The following is a 21,232-nucleotide window of genomic DNA, read 5'->3' as shown; positions in this document are numbered from 1 at the left end:
TTCATGGGGCCGAAAGAGTCGGACACGACTGAGCGACTGAACTGACTGACTGACTACAACATGGATGGACTTCAATTATGCTGGGATTGGCTGCAGAAACCTACAGGTCTGCTGGCAAAAAATGGGGGACTCAGTTGTGAATGAACTATGAAAACACACAGCCTCACCAGCCCAAGCTTGCAGTCCATGTTGGGGCAAGCAGCAGATGAATTAGAAGTCTAACAGACACCCTGCGAGTGAGAGGACCGTGAAAGGGCCAAGTCATGGTCTCCACAGAGCCCTGGCTGACTGGGCAGCAGCAGACAAGGGGGAATGACCCATGAAAGCACAGGGAGAAGTCAAAGCAACAGAGGCTTGAGAGTGTCCCACACCCACAGACAGATCAGCAGGGTGTGAGGCCTGCAGTTCCAAGTATTTGGGTTAAACTAAAATCGCCAGTGACTCCCACATTTGAAAGACTCACAGGTGCCTGCTACAAACAGATGAAAATTAAAAGCTGAGCAGACACACCAGGGGCTGTTCACGGCACAGGAAGAGATGCTGGAGTTTAAGTCCAGCTAAGTTTCCAAAGGATAGCAACCTCAGAAAGACAAAATAAAATGCAGAGTTGCTGCACTCTTATTATCAAAAATGCCTGGTATTCAACCAGAGCTTACCAACATGCAAAGAAAAAGGAAAGTGTATCCCGTGTGCAGGAAAACAAGCCAATAGGAACTAATTTGAGTGGACTCCGAGGTTGAATTTAGTAGGAAGGGACTTCAAAACGACTCTTACAAACACCCTCAAAGAATTAAAGAAAAAGGAAAAATACGACAATGAGTAAACCAACTCCATAAATACGAAGCATTTACTAAAGTCTATGCAAACTGTCAGCATAGGTTTTTTAATTGTAACAAATGCATGTCTTGGGTCAGGGGTATATGGGAACTCTGTACCTTCCCCTCAATTTTGCTGTGAACTTAAAACTGCTCTAAAGAACTGTATTTTAAAAAGTCTGTGCAAACCACATATCAGATGAGGATAATTTCCATAGTATATAAGGAATTCCTACAACTCAATAGCAAAAAAATTAAAAGAATAATTCAATTTAAAACTGTGCTAAAGACTTGAACAGACATTTCTCCAAAGACATGGCTGGCCAACAGGTATTTTAAAAGATGCCTGACATCACTAACCATCAGGGAAATGTAAATCAAAACCACAATGAGGTATCATCTCACACGTGCTAGGATGGCTGTTATCACGGAGGTGAAGAAATCAGACCCTGTGTACTCTGTTGGTAGGAGTACCTGCTACTCCCTCCACCAAATGGTGCGCCTGCTATGGAAAACAGTTTAGAGATTCCTCAAAAAGTTAACATAGGACTACTGTATGATCCAGCAGTCTCACTTCTGGGTATTTATCCAAAAGAACTGAATTTGGGATCTCAAAGAGAAATTAGCACTCCAGTGTTTGGTGTGGCACCATTTACAATAGCCAAGATGTGGAAACAGCTTCAACGTCGATCCACAGATGAATGGATGGAGAAAGCAGGGTGATATCCCAGTGCTCTGGCTAGATCTCGCTGCCACATTGGATGAAAGTGGTGACAGTATGCATCCTTGCCTTGTTCCTGATCTTGGAGGAAAGGCTTTCAGTCTTTCACTGTTGAGTATTAAGTTTCCTGCAGGTTTTTCACATACAGCTTTTATGTGAAAGGGAGTTTCCTTCTATTTCTATTTGGCGGAACTTTCTTTAAGTCACAAAAAGGTGCTTAATTTTCCACGTGCTTCTGCATCAATTGAGGTAACTGGGTTTCTTTTGTTGACAGGGCATATTACATTGATTAGTGGTTATATGTTGAACCATCCTTGCATTCCAGGAATAAATCCCACTTGGTCACGGTGTCTAGTTTTTGTGTTGGTTGTTTTTTTAATATGCTGCTGAATTTTGTATTTTGTTGGGGATTTTTGCATCGATGTTTATAAGGGATATTGGTCTGTAGTTTCCTTGTCTCTTTTTTGGCTTTGATATCAGGGTTATGCTGGCCTCATAGACTGAGCTGTGAAATGTCCCCTCTCCTTCAATTTTGGTTAAAGTTTGAGAAGCACTGGTATTAATTCTTTAACTGTTTGGTAGAATTCACCAGTGATGCAATCAGCTCCAGAGCTTTTCTTTACTGGATTTTTGATTACTGATTCAGTCTCCTTACTAGTTATAGGTCTATTCAGATTTTCTATTTCCTCATGATTTAGTCTTGGCAAGTTTTCTGTTTTTCAGCATGTTTCAGGGTTATCTAATTTTTTAGCATACGATCGCTCATATTACTCCTTTATAACCCTTATTTCCATAGAATAGGTATTAATGTCCCCACTTTCATTTCATTCAGTAACTCGATTTTTTTAAGTATATCTAGCTAAATGTCAATTTTGTTGATTTTTTTGAAGAACCAAATTTTAGTTTTCTTGATTTTTCTGTTTTATTCTCAATTCCATGCATGTATGTATGTACTTAAATCCACGAACTAGAATAAAGGGGGAAAAGGCATAAGGAAGAAAACAGATCCCTCTTGCTTATCATCTAGGTTTCACCTCTCCCTGCGGAGTGAGCGACCCTCCCTCACTCTCCACTGCAGTATTGCACTGCTCTGACTACTCTTTGTGTTGGCCTATTCACAGTAAATATTTTCACTTGTTTAAGCTGTTTACTGTTCACTTTCCTCACAAGATGGACATTTCAAAAGAGGAGGGAACTGTATTTTTAGCCCCTAAAATAATGCCTTGCAAATAGTAAGCAGTCAGTAACAAGTGGTTTTCTGTCTTTGTATCAATTTCCATTTGTTCACACATTATTTTCCTGACTTTCTCCACATCTTCCTTAAGTTCTCTGAGCAGCTTTGTTTTGAGCAACTTTAACACAGATGTTTTAAAGTCTTTGCCTAATATGTCTGCCGTTAAATCTTTTTCATGGACAGACTCTGTTGAATTCAGTTTTCCTTTCAATGTGCTGTCCACACCTTCCTGTTTCTTTGTATGTCTTGATTTTGTTGTTGTTGAACACTGGACATTTAAATCCCCCTTCCCAGGGGTTTACTGTTTTTTTTTTTGTTGTCATTTTTACTTTGTAGGCTCTTTACCAAGGAAGTGTAAACTTCCATTTTTCTCAGATTTTTTCCCTGAGCCCTTCCCTGGAGTACACAGTTACTTTTTCTGATTCGTGTAAATTGTTTATGAGTGTCCTACTCTTTAATGTCTTGCTCCTGAGAGGGGGAAAGAGGGCCCCAGCCCACCATCATTCCCTGACAGACACCTCATCCAGGGGTGGTGGGGTACAGCCTCAGTGGCTGCCCCTCTTTATCTGCACTCTGATCAGATGCAGCGATCAGGCACAAAGGACACCCACCCTCATTCCTGCAAGCTATATGCACGTTGATCCTGCCACATGGCTAGGGGTAGAAGGGAACCTGAAATTGTACAAAGAGCTGAAACTGACTGAAAATTAATCACAATTTATTAAGTCTTTCCCTGGAAATTGTAAGCCTCCAGCAGAGAGGTCCATAACAGTTCTATTACTGGTCTTATTCTAACCACTTTATTTTCTGTGACTGATTCCAAGAAAACCTGAGGTATCAAACCAATAAAACCATGTAGTCAACAGTTTATAAAAATATATCTTTATTATTTTGATGTTCTTGCACAATACATATACCTAGTCATATAAACATGGTCTTCCTGTTAAATATAAATTAAACACAAAAAACTATAAACAAATCAGCAAAATTACTGGAAAATCCTTCCAAACCACAAATCCTTATTAAAAATGTACACAGGGACAATGAACCTGTCTTTAAGACACCAAAATTAACTGCAGCCAAATGTAGATGTTTAAAGAAGCAATCAAGGGCAGAGTGATATGGAATAAAACTACAACGGGTGTCTCAGCTGTGTACATAGTGAGCCAGGCCAGTCAAAGGACTCCAGTTGGCATTTCAGCAGAGTGTCATCTCTGCAAAAAGATCAGGGCTTGTCCTCAAGCTCAGGATACTCTCAAAGCAACCAGAGCAGAGAATGGGCAGAAGAGTGGTGGTTAAAACTTAACTTAGAAACAGATAACTTAAAAACTCGAATTCCAGACGCTCCAACGATGAGCGTGGAACATCCACTCCACCCAGAGCCATTCCCAGAGCTCTGACTTGAAGCCAGGTTATTAGCAGTGACTCCAGATTAGCACATACTCTGAAAAACCGTAACTACAGGGAAACTCACAACACATACAAAACCTGGAAAACCCTTGCTGAATTCCAGAATAGAAAGGTTCAACCGCTAACCTTGACAGGATCTGACAGGCTGAGGTACCTCAGGTGAGGCTGAACAGACAGGATATACATACTTTCCGTCCGTTCTTCTCTCCCAGGGGGCGCGAACGCAGGGGACAAACTGTCACAAGCCTCCAACTGCCTTCTTCAGGGCTGGAGCAGCTCAAAGTTTGTGGGATGGTGCCAAGAACCACACCAGGCGCGAACCCCACACAGAGAGCAGAGTTCAGCTCCAACAGCTTCTACTCCTGAGCAAACAGTGTCAGGTCAGCATTCGGATATAGGACCACCTGTGACCGCCATCAAAGACCTGTGTCTGAGTGTCACGGCAAGGTGGCCATCGCCACTTCGAGCAGGCCACCTAGACACTTGTTCCCATGGTGGGGTCAGTTGCGAGGCTCCAAGGACGTGGGGCTGCGGACCGTGGACATGAGGTGTGACTTGTAGGTTTTGCTCAGGCCTGTCATCCAGAACTTGAGCAGCTTGACGTTGTCCTCCTCAGATGCTCCAAGGATACTCAGCAGCTTCTGCGTGTCCTCTTTGGGCCGACTATCCACCTTGGTGAATTTAAAAAGGACCTTCACTTTGCTGTAGGAAATCAAAACCAAACACTCAGCTACCATAGCTCCATCAGCAGAGTTCTGGTCCTGGGGCCTAAGAGGCTTCAAGACCAGCAAGAGCTTGATAAACAGAGCGGAACAGTCACAGGGGAGTCAGCACGGCACAGCAGCAGCTCACGCCTGCCCCGCCGTTTCCCACTTGCTCAGTTCTAATGCCGCTGCATCTAAACAGGGATGTTAAAAAAACAAACATTCCTTCCTGTTGTGAAAGGAACTGTCTGCTCTGAAGCTTCACTGCACTATTTAAAGTCGGAACGACATTTGGCTAATTAATTGACAAAAAATTACTAAGAAGGCAGGAGGGAATAAAGTTATCTGCTGTAATAGAATGGGAGCTATCCGATCTTTCAACTTTTTACGTTAATTAACCATCAAAAACAACTGCTTCCTTGGAGAGCACAGAGCAGCTTGAGGCCCAGGTGCTGAGTCACCTGCTCAAGGTCACCCAGCTGGCTGCCCAGCGGTGGACTCGTAACCTTTCCCCTGCTGCACCGCCCTCAGCGCCACGGCCTCAGCTCTTTTTATGGTTTGCCTCAGCAGAACGCCGTGCTGTTGGCACCCCAGCCCTTCCCAGAAAGCAAGACTTCAGGAACAGCGACAGCACATACTTACTTCATCCACTCTTCCTTGAGGCACACGAGGCACTGGTCCACCACGTCCACGGACAGGTTTTGGTTGGTCAGAGCAGCCTCCATTTTATTCAGGATGGTGGGGCCGACTGGGGGCAGGGCAGAGGGGGTCAGCACCAGGAGAGCCTGAGCACCACCCCCCAACACCCCCCAGCTCATTTTGGGATGAGGTAGCCCGCTCAGCGGCACTTACCTCGGTCTGCGGCTACAGGACTCCCACTGGTCACCACAAACTCATACTTGCTGAGAGGCTGCTCACCCTCACACCCAACCGCAGGGAGGCTGGAGCGAGTGGCCGTGTGGACCTCCACAACCACAGCAAACTCTGGGGCAACACGGACACACTGCTCTGTCCAGTGTGCCCCTTCACCCCATGACAAGCCCACCTGACTCTGCGGCTCCGAATCATCTCAGACCATCCTGGGAGACACTCTAGTCACCCGAGTTTAATACTTGGACCTTTAAAATCTTCTGTCATTTGTGAACACAGTTAAGAGTTCACTTTTGACTCAAACTAACAATACGTCAAGTGACGATAACTACTGATTATGTCATATACCACAGTTGGCTGAATACTAAACTACTCTGTGAGAGGGATCCTGCTATAACCCTACGTCACAGGCAGGGAAACAGAGCGTCTAAGTGACTTACACGAGGTCACATGGCTATGGCGGTAATAACAGCAAGCCCGTCTTTGAGACTAGAGCCTGTGCTCTGCATACTGCCTCCTGGACTCACGGCCCAGACTGAGAGCTGAAGGACGGCAGCTCTGTGACCAACTGTCTGACCATCTCACAGAATCACCAGAGGAACCTGGACATGCCAGGAGGTGGGGATGGGTGCCCAGGCTGATTCCCAAATGCCCCCAACTGAAGAGGGATGCCAATGAGCTTCCTGGCCGTTTTTCTAGAGCAGTGAGCTTGTCTGTCCCAAAGGTGGAGCTGAGCAGAGCAAAGGCCACTGTGCTGAAGGGCAGCAGGGACGGATTTAAGGCAGATAAAATAGGAGACCAGAAAGAGGAAGGAAGACCACAGGGCAGAAGGATCAGTCCAGCAGGACTCCTGAACCATCCCCAGAATGGGACATGCTCCCACGGAGACCCACACCCCAGCAAGCTACCCTAACCATAAGCTTGTCCAGCCCAACCGGCACCCGTCTTAAAGACAGAAAATAGAGGTCAATGCCATTGGGAAAGTGGGTCCTGCAACATGGGAACCTCCTGCCTCTGAGGCCAGCAGGCGTGGTCCTCAAACACCCAGTCGTGTGGTCTCACTCTGAGTCCCGAGGACCAACGAGGCACGAACCTGAGGCCAGCACGTGGGGAGGGATCTGCACGTTGGGGCTGAGGCCCAGGAAGTTGCAGCGGTAGGCCTCCTCGTACTGGCTGCTGTAGGGGATGACGCGGACACAGCCCACGGGCAGCATGGTCTGCAGGGATACACGGCCCAGAGTTGAGCACTGCCCCGGCTGAGTCCATCCCCACACCCCAGTGCACTCAGCACTCATGCAGAGCCCCTTCCTCCAAGGGGGGTCCCTGGTCTCCTGGCCCCAGGCCGTCTCCCCCACAGCCCCACCCTGGCCTGCTCAGCAGGGTTAGCTCCTCCTCCACTCTGCAGCTACTCAGCTGTGTGTCTCTTCCCTCATCCCCAAACCTTTGAGAGACTGATCTCATGCCCTCAGGGCCTAGACAGAGGATGGTATGCACGCACTCTCACAGCCAGACCCGGGCCGTGGCACCACTACACCTGTGGGGTGCACCACGGCGGGCCCATTGAGAACGCGCTGTGCAGAGGCCCTGGAGGCCGAGCCCACCCCGGTGGAGGGGGCTTCTCAGAGGGGTGGGGATGGGGAAGCAGACAGGATGTGATCAGTCTATGAGGACAGCAAATTCCTCATGGGAAACAAAGCCACAAATCACTACCTTTTTTCCCTAAATATCTTGGAGTTGAGCTGTGTGTGTTTTGTGGAATCAGTTCCAACCAGGGATGGGACCCAGGCCCTCATCAGTGAGAGGGCAGACGACCCCCATATTAACAGTGGAGAAAAACACAGATCTTAGATTCACGCAATGAGTCTCTGACATGTCCTAACACCCACACCTCAAGTCCAGAGTTCATAAAACCCACCAGGCCAGTACTGTCTCCCTACCACCATGAGAGAAAAAAACACCCTCTCACCCGAAGGACTTCGAAGGCTGAATGGACGAGGTCTGAATCTCTGCTCTTCCAGATCACCTGGTTCCCCATGAGGACGTGCCAGGCCAGTGTGCGGAAAGACGGGGCACCCAGGACCTGGAAAACACAGCATACAGCTTTCCATCCAGAAACTTTGCCTGTGGAGCAAAGGAGGCGGGCCAGGAGAGAGGAAGTCATCTACCTCCAGAGGGGGAAGGCAGAGTTGGGTGACATGCCCAAGGACAGGAAGGGGCAGGGGGCCCTCTCTAAATTCACAACTGAAAGCCTGAGCCCAAAGCTCTTGTACACTTCAACATCTTTCCCCCAATTTTATTCTTAAAAACTTAAAGCTGTTCATTCTAAGCTTTCTGCAACATACCTTCTCTCTCTACACACTTAACTATGGCTCAACCACTCAAGAGCGAACCAGGGTTGTGACTCTTTAGTACCAAGGAAGAGCGGGGTCTTCACACCGGCTCACCCAGGGCTGCCCTGTTCAGTGTGGATCCATGTCCAGAGCACACCTCCACTCCTCCTCCTGGGAGTGAGACTCCCTGATCTATCCTGTCTCTGTTGTCGTTCAGTTGCTCAGTTGTGTCTAACTCTTCGTGACTCCGTGGACCATAGCCCGCCAGGCTCCTCTGTCCATGGAATCCTCCAGGCAAGAATACTGGAGTGGGTTGCCATTTTCTTCTCCAGGGGATCTTCCTGACCCAGGGATTGAATCCCATCTACTGTGTCTCCTGCTGCTGAGCCACCTGAGAAGCCTGTCTTGTCTTTTTCCTGCTTTAATCAACTGATTAACCCTGAGGCACTGACATTTTGCCGACAAAGGGTTGCCAAAGAATTGATGCTTTTGAACGGTGGTGTTGAAGAGCCTTGAGGGTCCTTTGGACAGCAAGGAGAACAAACCAGTCAATCCTAAAGGAAATCTACCCTGAATATTCACAGGAAGGACTGATGTTTGGGAATATTGAAGGCAGGAGGAGAAGGGGACGAAAGAGGACAAAATGGTTGGATGGCATCACCAACTCAATGGACATGAGTTTGAGCAAACTCCAGGAGATGGTGAAGGAAAGGGAAGCCTGGCGTGCTGAAGTCCATGGGGTCGCAAAGAGCTGGACACGATGGAGTGACTGAACAACAACTCACAGTTGTGAAGACCTCATCCTGTTACCCAACACCACCCACCTCCGAGGACCTGCCTCCAGGACCCACCCTGGCAGAACCCCAGACCCCTCCCAACTGTCATCCACAGAAACAATCAGCACGGCCTGCAGCCTAGTCAAGGACGAGCTGAGTGAATGGTTTTCACCCTGAAGTGCCACAGAGAACCTGTTGTTAATCAGGCTTTACTTAATTTTCCAAAAAACAAATCACTTGTCTTCTGACAGAATTCATGCTCAACCTAAAAAGAGAGAGTCTAAGAAGGAACTGTCGGCCTCTGTGAGCCAGTAGTCCCCACCCCAGCACCCCCATTGGTCATGCCCCACTCCCACCCACACTGCCGCGCAGGCTCCCTCTTATACTGAATGACAAGCCCTTGTTTGAATCCAATTACTAGAGTTGGACACTCAGATCTCTTGATTCTTTGTAAGACTGCCCACTGTTTTCAATCTACAAAGCATCCATGCTGCATGCAAACCAACAATGTTGCTCAACTCCTTTAGAAGGTTCCAGAACCACAAGATACGAGACTCATGAAAAGCCGACTGCTGGGCCTCTCTTTAAAGACACCCCCTTCCATCCTCACTGAGCCTGGGGCTCAGACACCCCAGATGCCCACTGTCATCTACAGTCACCCACTGAAAAGGTTCCTGGTCCCTCCCGAGCACGGCAGGCCTGAAGGACAAGGTGTGCCACATGGAGATGAGCCGGAAGCAGAGGCGGGGGCTCCTGTCCCAGCGTCTGACCCCTCTATCCCCTCCCCTTCCCCCGCCACCACCTACCTGCCTCATGTGCCGAAGGGATTTGAACACGGAGAGCTTCCGTGGCTGCCAGGCTCCACAGTCTGAGAGCAAGGAAGACTCTGCTGGACACTTGGTCAGCTCCCGCCCCTCTGCCCCCTCTGACAGGGCAGGGCCTTTCTCCTCCTCTTCAGCCTCAGAGTTGTCCCAGCTTTCTGATTCCTCTTCCAACTCTGCAAGATGGACAACAACTCAAATTTCGCAGCATGCAGCCCTGGGGTCCTTTGCTCTCTGGACACCACCACCACTTCAGCCTGGGCACCTTGCGGTTAAACTGACCAGAAGACTACTGACTTCCGGTTCAGGCCAGCTGGCTATACTATTCGCTGCCTCTGGAGCCCTGGGGGGCCGGGAGCGGTCAGTCTGTGTTCTGTCCACGGCCAGTGGAAGAAGTCAAGCCAAGGCTGAGCAGAGCATGCAGGCGCTACCCTGACGGCTCCACACGTCCTGCCCTGAAGTCAGTACCTTGCTCCTCGCCTTACAGAAAGGAGGCGCTTGTCATCTCAGTTCACCTCACAGCAGCCTCACGAATGCAGTATCCTCACTCCCTGTCACGCATGAGGGTCAGTGCCTCGGCAACACAGAACATACACGCGTCCCAGAGCCGGATCTGAAGGCACATCTGACTCCAGCCTGTGCTCTGAACCCCTACGTTCATCTTTTTGACAAAAATACAACCCAAGACGTGACAGTGAGCCCTGCACATCTGCACCTCTCTCAACACTCTCGACTCTGTGTAAACAGATTTCACCAACAGACTGCCCTTGCCCTCTTCACCAGCGAAGAAATGCGCAATCACTATAATCAATGGTCCACGGTTGACTGCACCGTGAGCGCACCATGGTGGACTGCGATCCAGTGCCTCGCCCAAGCCTGTTCAGATGCAAGTCACCTGACGACAGAAACAACCTTGAAACAGCTCCAGCTTGTTAAGGTCAAGCACTTGCAAGCAGCAGCCTGTCAAGCACAACACGAGTCTTGTTCACCCCACATCACTACATCACTGAAAATCCAATCATCTCCAAAAGAAACGCGGACTCTCAGACCCCCAGGTGGTTACCCAGATGTGGAGAGCTGACCACAGACCTGAGGAAGGTGGCCCAGACACCAGGCTTAGGAGCCACTGCCCTGATGAAACCCTTGGGTCCTGAGAAGCACAGCATTCTACTGTTACAGAACAGAGTAGGGAGCAGGCCCCGTCCAGAGAGGCGGGAAGGTTGAGAGCCTTGCTCACCTGCCCCCCCAACCCCAACCCTCCCCACCCAAGCAACAGCCTCAGGGGTCAAGAGAGGCTTTTCCAACCTGCCTGGACAGACTCTCACGGGGACCATAAAGGAAGATGAGACAGGAAACCCCAATAAAACCAAGAAGAGCAAAAGGGCCAGTTTCTGCTCCCAGGGTGCCCTCCATCAGCTCTCTGCCAGGACAGAGGGGTGGACTGAGCACAGGACAACCCTACAGCCACCCCCCAGGCTCCCAGCATGAGCACCTCCCTGCTTACCTGCAAGTTGCTCCATCTGGACCAAGGTGTCCTCGGTGGGTGCGCCTTCCAGGAGCTTCTCAGTCAGCCGACTGCCGCATGCTTTCAGGAGCCTGAGAACAGAGCATCAACTATGAAATGTTCTTGCAAAAAGGAAAACAGGACTCGAAACCAATGGACCCTGCTGATCTGACTACCAGATAACAGAACACTCCGGCATAAGGACGCAGCTGAGCACCGTCCAGTGGTTGCTATCAGCCAGGGGTCCACCAAAGCCAGGAGCAGGGGTGCAGGAGGAGCTGCCCGACAGAGACCCAGCAGCACCTGCGCCCGTGGCGATACAGCCCCCATGCCAGGTCAAGCCTGAGGCAGCACAGGACAGCGAGCGTGGATGGGGCTGGAGGAAGCTACAGGAGGAGTCCACTTCGTGGCATGTGATGACTTAATGGCTGAGGCATACAACTAAGATTTGCCTTAAAAAACATTCTAGAATAAAAAAGTGAGGGAACATATGAAAAAGCATTAAAACATTGATAACTGCAAAAGCAAGACAGCAACGGTGTGTAGTACTTCTTACACGTTGGGTCTGTCTGATAATTTCTGTAATTAACGATTTTTTAAATATAAATTTATTTATTTAATTGGAGGCAAATTACTTTACAATATTGTATTGCTTTTGCCACACATCATAAAATAATTTTTAAAAGACAGAACACTTGGGTGGGGAGACATGTTTCTCCCTTAGTCTGCAGGTTCTCAGGAGCTACACTATAGGATTTCCATGTGAGCACATGGCTTAGGTGACGCTGCACAGGATGAGAACCTGGGGTGTCTGGAAGGAACGTACCCTGCAGGGGAGGGACAGAAACAGTCTTTGGTGGGCGGGCAGACTGCAGTGGTTTCCAGGTTGTCCACAAGTCTCTTCCCTCCACACGGTGAAGCCTGAGCCTCCCACCTGCCTCAGGTGGGCCCCTCTAACGACAGCAGGTGAAGGCAGATCTGAGGCCACTGAGGCCTGGGTGTAAGAGCGCCAAGCCCACCTCACTCTCCCAGGTTACTAGCACAACCACGGTGAAGGGCTGAGGCTGCCCACCCACAGCTGGACCAACCTGCTAGCCCCGAGAGGGAGCCAGCTTCAGAGAACAGAAGCTCCTCCTGAGACCAGAGCAGCCCAGGTCAGCCCCCTCCAAATACTGACCCGTAAGAGCCGAGCAGTGTAAACATTCACTGCTGTCCCAGGAGAGGAGAAACCACCGGCCTTGGCCTGGGACCAGCAGCTAAAAAGCAGCACCTTCTCAGCGACCTCTGCGTGCTCGGGGGCAAGGACGACTGGGCCAAGCTCAGGCTCACGAGCCACACACAGGTGCACCCAGCGATGGTCCCCCTAAGCTGGGCACAGTCCAGCTAACACTCTAGCAGCCGCGAGAAGACCGAGTCTGGTTACCAGGCAAAGGAGGTGTGCAGGCAGGCCCACAGGCTGTCATCGTTGGTCAAGGATGTCAGTGAGCGGGCGGCGTTGCCGTTCCTCTGGTGCAGGAATGGGGTGAACGCTGTATTCATCCTCTGGGCACGCTGCGGGCACCCGAACTGCTCCGCTTCAAACACCTGAGTCACGGAGGGAGAGGACGGCCCTTCAGGACAATCCCAGCTGGCAGCCCAGGGCCCTCTGCTCTCTGGACCCAGAAGAAAGACGGGGCCGCCATTCCCACCCCAGCAGGACACTCTGTCCCCATGCGGTCAGAAGCCGCCTGAAAAGAGCATCAGTTAAGAATTTCTCCTGCAGCCTCCCCGCTCAAGGTGGCCATGGGGCTGCTCTCCCAGTGCTCTTGGCTCCCCCTCCAGGCACGGGGGCTTCCACTGCTCAGACCCTGTCCAGGGGGGATACACAACCACCCCCCACAAGGAGAGGAGATAGGCCTCCAGGCCCAAGTGCCCCCCAAGCAGGCACCTGTGACCAGCAGGCCCCCACAGCTGCCGCCCCAGCCACCAGGCTGATACGGTGAGCAGAGCCCTCTCGCCTGAACTGGACACAGAGCAGCAACAAGCCACTGGGGTTTAGGGACTGTCTGTTACCAGAGCACCACCAGCCTGTCCCCCCCAGGTGGCCCTGGACGTCCACGTGGAATGTGAGTCTGCCACACCGTTAGGGACAGGCTTCTGAAACGATGGTGAGAGGAAGCAAAGATCAGCAGGAATCATGCCAGAGCGTCTGACTGCAGTTAAGCCAGAGCCGAATAAGAACCAGGGCAGTGAGACTCGAGAGAGACAGGCTGGCCTCCAGCTTGTGGCCACAACTCTGACTCTGCAGTGGTCAGGACCCCCAGGCAGGCACGCTGGCCCCCTCCTGTTCCCTCTGCGTGGAGCCCTCCCATCCCGCCACACCCCCGCCCCCACCGCCCAGCCTCCTGGCCACCTTGAGCGCCTTGCCCTGGAGCTCGTCGATGATCCCGCGGACTTTGCCCAGCAGGAAGGGCCAGGAGTTGATGAGGTAGATGCGGTCCATCATGATGGCGATGATGCTGTACCAGCGCTGGAAGCCCCGGGCCAGGCTGTCCTTGATGAAGAATGTGTGGCTGAACACGAAGCCATGCTGCTCATCCCCAAAGAAGATGGGGCCCTCGCGGCCAGGGCAGACCTGTGACACAAGGACAGCGCTCCAGGACACTGCCCTCTATACGCAGGTGACTCCTGCTCAGACAGTTCTTCCTGCACTAATGAACCAACACCGATTACAGGGAGAGTGGAAAAGGAGGAGGAGAGAGGAAACACCCGCTTCCATCTCTCCTGTGATCAAACTCCCCAAAGAGAAGGTTCATTACTGTGGAACGCAAGGGCCAGCGGATTCCTTAATTTCTTTCCACCTTGAGTCATATATAACTCCCGTAAAAATATGTGATCTACCCCAGGCTCAGATCTGCCAACATCACTCATTTGGAACATATCGGAGGGAGGACAAACCTTGAAGGTCTGAAAGTGGGTACAGTGACAGGAAGCATGAGCGAGTAAACTACAAATCTCTATGACAGAGACATACAAGCTAAGACGGAACGCAACAGCAGTAGTCACATGTCTTAGAAACACCCTGACTCACTCCCTGGTTAACTCAGAGAGCACGCAGTGGGCACTGAGGCTGTGACATGGTGGGGACATCTGATGGGAGTGACATGGCCTACACACACTCTACACATTAGCAGTACATCCGGGAAGAACAAAGACTGCAGGTCCAGCGCTTACAAGGGTGAGCTAGCAACCAGCCAGGGTACTCCGCAGCTCACTCTGGAGGCCTGCCTGCCCGCGTGCTTCATGACAGGACTGCCAGCTGCCTGCCCGCCCATGACGAACACTGATGCTGCCCAGGCTGGAGTGTATGGGAATGACTCCTCAGAGGGCCCAGGTCATGGGCGCTCACCTCACAGCTCAGGCTCCGCACGCAGGCCTGACGGACGATGCTGAAGAGCTGGGGGTGGTTGGGGTGCTGATGACTGACGTACTTGATCGAGGTCTCCTTGTCATGGCTGATGTAGCCAGGGTGCCCTGCAGCAAGTGACCGGCAGCCCTGCTCACGAGAGACACAAGAAAACTAGTTAGTCAGGAAGCAAGCAACACACATTCTTCCCCTTGTGCGAATCTCAAGCAAAAGAATCTATTTTTGTAAAATACAACTGGCTCCTAGAGTTACACTGGCTGAGGAGCTCTGTCTCCTGAACAGGAAAACCCAGATGGGAACCTCACAGTGGTCACTGAATCTAGTCTACCACACGCCCACAGCAGAAGTCCTGGGGAGCTTGGTACCTACCATTCATCTAACTTGAGGCACGAACCCAAGACAGTCACCACAAGCACCCCCACCTTCGAGGCAGCAAAACAGGCTTGGAGCCGAGCAGCGGTTCACAACAGCCTGTGCTGGCCTCCACTATGATCTGGGCACAACACTGAGCAGGGCCTCAGGAAGTAGCCACACTCTGAAAACACAGGCTCAGACCCTCTGCCATGGAAGTGGGCTGGACCAGTGGCCCTGTCTGCTGCCCCTCTAAAGCCACCGCCACATTGGTGCCAAGGCTGTGCGTCCCCAAGGCGACCCCTCCTGGTGCGATGCAAGACCCTCCCAAGGCCATTCTAGCTCAAGGACCCTCCCCCAAGGTCCCATTGCCCAGGGCCCCCTCCTGCCTGCCTCCCTGTCACAGGTGTCACCCGCTCACAGCAGAGGCCCTTCCCCACCTTTGCTTCCTCCCTCTCAACCCCTCACAATCAATCAACCTCAAGCTTGCTGACTGCTTCTCAACAAACCCAAACTAACGTGGCTGGATTTCTGTCCACCCTGCACGGCAGATTCAACACCACTCGATTTCCAGTCCCAACCCAGGGTCTGCACGTGAAGAATCAGCCTGGTTTGGGGACCTGATCTTCATCGCCCAGAGCTCAGGAAGCAGGCAGAGTGCTTGAGAGGAAGACACCTGACTGAGGGGACAGGAGAGGAGGTCGGCAGCGCGTGAGCACTGTGCAGAGGGGAGGCCGGAAAGGCAGGCTCTGTGATGGTGGCAAGCGCCTGCTGGCCGAGAGGGGCTGGAAAGAGCAAGAGCTGGCATGAGGGGAAAGAGTCAGAGGGAAGAGAGGCAGCAAGTGCATCCCAAGGGCCCAGACCTGGGAGGTCACATCCATGACCAGGAGGTCAAGCCCAAGCCCCTGCAGAGAAGAAACACACCCCCCTCCGGGGCCCCAAGAGACACTGGCCTCACACATGTCCGACTTCTTGGGCCCCGGGCTGCTGGACTCTGCGCTGGCACCTTCTGCTGGGCTGTGTGCCCGGATACGACTGCTCATCTGAATGCCACCCTCCTCCTCATCCGCTGGCTCGCCTCGGCCGGCGCCGTCTCCACTACCAGCCCCCTGCGGCAGCGGGGCGTGCAGGACCTCCGTGCAGAAGAGTGTGCGGGGGCCGTGCAGCTCGCAGAAGTGACAGAGCGCGACGATGGCGTTCATGGTGCCCTAGAGATGGTGCTGGGCTGTGGGAAGAGAGAAATGCCCGAGATAGCCCCAGAACCCGCCCACTCCAGGGCCCAGCGACCTGAGGGCTGTCCCTACCCTGTGGGGGCGGGTCATCTGGCCAGTGGCACTGCTAAGCACCCAGTCTGGATCAGCATGGCATCACATGCAGGGACACAAAACAGACACCGTCCCTGGCACGTGGAGTGAGGACCAACAAGACACACGGAACTTGGGGTCACACAGAAACCCTTCAGTCAGGACCCCTGACTACTACAGGATGGCAGGGCTTGTGGGGACAAGAAGGGACAGTGCCCTGGGGCGTCTGTTCCGTGATCAGCTGTGGGGCAGCTCCAGTGCCAGGCAGCGCTTCAGGTGCCATGCTGCTGCCTCATAGAGCCCACCTCCCAGGAGGGGAGGGAAGCAGGGCTATTGCTTCCTCTCATGTGGCGGCAGCATCAGGGAGACAAGGCCAGGGGTCAAGGGCAGAGAAGCCCTGGAGGAGGCGGGATCTTGTTTCAGACAAAGGGCTCCTGATTGAGAGCTGAAGGAGCAGAGGGCACCACAAAGGCTGAGGAGGGGGCGTGAGGGGGTGTGAATGTTTGCAGAGCTGGGGGTGAGGGCAGAAGTCAAGCGGGGGTGGGTTTTAGGGCCATGATAAGACCCCAAACTATCTTTCAGAGATTAGAGAACCTGTGGGAATTCTGATGAAAAATACAATAAATATGAATGTTACTTTAAAAGATCATTTTGATTGCTGTCCCAGGTAGACACAGGGAAGCCAGCTGGCCTGGGCAAGGCCAGGCAGGGGAAGGAGGTGAGGACAGTCCATGCGTGACTGTACCCCAAGGAGAAAAGCAGACGCTGCTCATGGGCGGGTTGCGGAGCACGAGGAAGGAAGCAGGGCCAAGGGAGCTGGGGGCAGAGAGCAGTGCTGAGGTGAGCCCCTGGCTGAGATGACAACAGGCTGGCATGGGGCGGGGGCAGCGCTGAGTGGGGCAGTCAGGGCTGGGGGTCCCTGGGCCGCTAGAGCATAGATGTGAGAGGAAGGAAGAGCTGGTCAAGGGGACAGAGAATGACCGGCAGCGAGACAAAGGGCACTGTCACTCCAGGGACCACAGAGCAAAATCCATGAGGGAAGCAGAGTCCTGGAAGGGCCAGGGGGCAGGGGGGTGTGGGCACCAAGTAGGCAGAGGTGGCGGGGGGGCGGTGCAGACACAAGTGTCCTCTGCTGGGGAAACCTTAGAGGTGGGGGGTATCCGCTGGGCTGCAGCAGTACTGGAGGCACAGAGGTGAGATGCTGACAGCCCGGCGGACCTGACATGCGCCACACAGCAGGGCCTGGGAGGCAGGCTAAAATGGAGAAAGTCTGTGTTTACCACAGCAGTAAAGTGTGGCCAAGCACTCAGCCGCCACTGCACTGGAGCATGAGGGTCACAGCAGAAGCAGCAGAGTCAACCCAAAAGAGACGCCTGACGACCAGACAGGAGGAGGGGTGGCTGGAAGGCTCAGCGAGCCAGAGTATGGGGGTGTGGTCCTAGAGGAAGGTGGGCAGTGGGAGAGAAGATAGTTTAAGACAAGAGGACACTTAGCTGGAAGACCTTGAGTTCCATGGAGATTCTGGAGAGCAGGGCGAAGAGGCAGGGCTAGGGAGAAGGGTCCAGAATGCCACCCACCCCCCGCCCCCCGCCCGAAGACCTCTACTGGCTCATTGCCCCTCCTAAGTGCTCATGCCCATCTAACACTCTCTCCCCTCTCCCTGCTTTATTGTACTGGATCATATACTTTGTCTCATCTTCAGCAGTTCCTTGCACATAGCAGGCACCAAGTTAACAAGTGTTAAATAAATAAGTGAACTTAGGAGCTGCCTGGAGAGAGGACAGTTGTTGCCACAGAAAGTGGAACACTTGTGGAGGGTGTCCACGTGAACTTCTATATTTATCAGGGCCACATGGCCACCATCCCACCTAGGCGACAGCCAGCAGGGCCATTTGCACATGAGTTGGGCAGGGCAACACAGTCACACCTCAGCTTCAAGACCTGCCATTTTCTAGGCAAGGAAAAGTATCAGAGCCAATTCTAAGAGCAGCAGGCATGGGAAAAAAAAAATAAAGTAAGCTGCTTACAGCCAACCTCGAGACTTCCCTGGTGGTTCAGACGGTAAAGCATCTGCCTACAGTGCGGGAGACCTGGGTTCGATCCCTGGGTCAGAAAGATGCCCTGGAGAAGGAAATGGCAACCCACTCCAGTATTCTTGCTTGGAAAATCCCATGGACGGAGAAGCCTGGTGTCACAAAGAGTTGGACACGACTGAGTAACTTCACTTTCACAGCCAACCTTAAGTGACAACATGAAAGAGTACGTGGGGACCCCACAGTTCTCAGTGCTTCAGCAGGGGCTCGCCCTGTAAGCTGCGGCCCACAGAAAGTTGATGATGTGATCAGAGAGTCCACGGCAATGTCTGATCCCTTGAGACACAAGTATTTATATTTAAATATCCTTGTAAAGTTTAAGATATTTAAGTACTTAAAGTCATCATCCTTCCTACTCTTGGTTACACATCATGCCCATTTAACCCTTCAGACCACAGCCCAGCCTGTGGGTAGAGGTGATGCTGCTAAGCTTCTTCTGAGCACCCAGGATCAAACTGTCAGGCTACTCTTTTTCTGAGTGACACTCACTCCTGTCTGACAGGACTTCTGACTCCTCCGATCACAGCCGATATAAAACTTAGCTCTTCAGCCGCTCATCTACAGACTCAAGAAAATCTCTCTCCAGCCCCGAGTAGCCAGGTGATGTCCAACGGGTCCAAATACCTCTCTCAGCATCAGCCTAAAGCTGAGCGCCACCGGCCTGGGAGGGAACCACGGCCCGAGGGAACCACGGCCCCAGGCACCCTATCTCGGACAGCGTGAGGCCGGGTCTCCGACTCCAATCTCTACCGGATGCCCAGCAGTCATTCCTCCCCAACCAGCTTTCCAGAAGACAAGGAAGAAGCAGAAACCCTCCCCCGCCGGAGACGCTCCTCAACAGGACACCTCGTCGGGCAGGGTCCTGTCCACGCCCCCTCCCACCGCGACAGGAACGTGAGCAACCCCCCATCCGGGGCACCCCGGCCGGGTCCCCTCGCCCCTGCAATCCGGCCGGAGGACCGAGTAGGGTTAAGGACGGTCTGGACACCAACACTCGACAGACAAGCCCAGTTCACGGCGGCTCTCGCCCCACGTCGGACGGGCTGCAGCTCCCCGACGGCGGCACGGCCTCCGGTACCAGAGACGGGCGTGTGACCCTCGAGGGCATTTAACCACTAGTGACTTGGCGCGTGAGCACGTCCACCCCGGAGGTCCCCGTGCTGGGGACCCAATGCCGCCGGCCGCCGCGACCCACCCTTTCGCGACGAGGCCGCGTCTGACCTCACCCGCCAAGCTGGGGGCCTCCTCAGCTCCAGGCCGCCGCACCCCGCCCCCGGCCCGACCTCCCCGCCAGCGGGATCACCCCCCTCGCCCGGAACAGCGTCCCTACTAACCCGACAGGCTGCGGCCCGCCCTGCTCCGAGCCCTCCACCGCGCCGCCCCTCTCGGATCTCCGCCCCCCCGCACCCCGGCTGCCCTCACCAAGTCCCCTCGCAACGGGCCGCGCCCGCCTCAGGGCGCGTGACTCTGTCGGGCCGTACCACCGCCCGGAGCCGCGGAGGGGGAGCCGGCCGGCCGACGCCCCCGTACCCGAGGCGCGCGGAGCTCCGCCAGACCCGCATCCCTGGAAGACCGCACGGGTCCGGGAGCTCCGAAGTCCGGTGGGACCTTAGAACGGTTGCCAGACCCGTCCTCTCCGCCGCCCAGCCCGCGCCCCCACCGAGAAGCCAGGAGTGGTTGCGCCCGCGCGGGCCGGTGGGGGGCGGGGGGAGTGGAGGAAACCATTCCAGGAGAGGGGAGGATGAGTTAATTTAAAGAGCATTTTTTAAAGAGAATTGAGGAAAAGTAGATCCATTCTAGGACTCCTGGCACATACCAGGAGAAAAAGGACGTCGCGGATATATAGGATGCTATAATTTCTTTTCGTTTCACCGTTTTTATTAAATTTCCGATGGAACCAGTGTTCGGTGGAGCGCGCGGGTCGGGGGCGGGGCAGGAGGCGGCCGCTGGGTGTCTTTAAGAACAGCGCGACGCGGGGACCGGGGCCTGGGAGCGCGCAAGCGCGATTCACCCCGCCTGCCCTCAGCGGCTGTAGCACGTCGTTTTAAATGTGGAAAATTCTGAAAGAGATGGGCATACCAGACCACCTGACCTGCCTCTTGAGAAATCTGTATGCAGGTCAGGAAGCAACAGTTAGAACTGGACATGGAACAACAGACTGGTTCCAAATAGGAAAAGGAGTACGTCAAGGCTGTATATTGTCACCCTGCTTATTTAACTTCTATGCAGAGTACATCATGAGAAACGCTGGACTGGAAGAAACACAAGCTGGAATCAAGATTGCTGGGAGAAATATCAATAACCTCAGATATGCAGATGACACCACCTTTATGGCAGAAACTGAAGAGGAGCTAAAAAGCCTCTTGATGAAAGTGAAAGAGGAGAGTGAAAAAGCTGGCTTAAAGCTCAACATTCAGAAAACGAAGATCATGGCATCCAGTCCCATCACTTCATGGGAAGTAGATGGGGAAACAGTAGAAACAGTGTCAGACTTTATTTTTGGGAGCTCCAAAATCACTGCAGATGGTGACTGCAGCCATGAAATTAAAAGACGCTTACTCCTTGCAAGAAAAGTTATGACCAATCTAGATAGTATATTTAAAAGCAGAGACATTACTTTGCCGACTAAGGTCCGTCTAGTCAAGGCTATGGTTTTTCCTGTGGTCATGCATGGATGTAAGAGTTGGACTGTGAAGAAGGCTGAACGCCGAAGAATTGATGCTTTTGAACTGTGGTGTTGGAGAAGACTCTTGAGAGTCCCTTGGACTGCAAGGAGATCCAACCAGTCCATTCTGAAGGAGATCAACCCTGGGATTTCTTTGGAAGGAATGATGCTAAAGCTGAAACTCCAGTACTTTGGCCACCTCATGGGAAGAGTTGACTCATTGGAAAA

The 21,232-nt window shown here is 52.7% G+C and overlaps 1 protein-coding gene across 2 annotated transcripts; it reads right to left on the bottom strand.

Moving 5' to 3' along the window:
- Positions 1 to 3,686: 3,686 nt before the first annotated feature.
- FLCN (folliculin) lies at positions 3,687 to 19,728 on the bottom strand. Of its 2 annotated transcripts, none has more exons than XM_068977084.1 (12): positions 19,674 to 19,728; positions 15,896 to 16,167; positions 14,574 to 14,720; positions 13,578 to 13,799; positions 12,609 to 12,769; positions 11,186 to 11,277; positions 9,667 to 9,857; positions 7,721 to 7,834; positions 6,848 to 6,971; positions 5,737 to 5,868; positions 5,527 to 5,632; positions 3,687 to 4,882 (listed from the first exon to the last, which is right to left on the bottom strand). In XM_068977084.1, exons 2-12 carry the CDS (start codon positions 16,142 to 16,144, stop codon positions 4,681 to 4,683), a joined length of 1,740 nt encoding a protein of 579 aa, XP_068833185.1. In that variant the 5' UTR covers positions 16,145 to 16,167; positions 19,674 to 19,728; the 3' UTR covers positions 3,687 to 4,680. The 2 variants fall into 2 exon arrangements, with proteins under 2 accessions (XP_068833185.1, XP_068833186.1); XM_068977085.1 differs by having other exon boundaries at positions 4,698 to 4,851.
- Between the last annotated feature and the right edge of the window lie 1,504 nt (positions 19,729 to 21,232).

Source organism: Capricornis sumatraensis, chromosome 8 (assembly GCF_032405125.1).
Source record: "Capricornis sumatraensis isolate serow.1 chromosome 8, serow.2, whole genome shotgun sequence".
NCBI classification, from domain to species: domain Eukaryota; kingdom Metazoa; phylum Chordata; class Mammalia; order Artiodactyla; family Bovidae; genus Capricornis; species Capricornis sumatraensis.
Note: the sequence above shows the minus strand (reverse complement) of the source record. Positions and strands in the feature narration are given on the sequence as shown.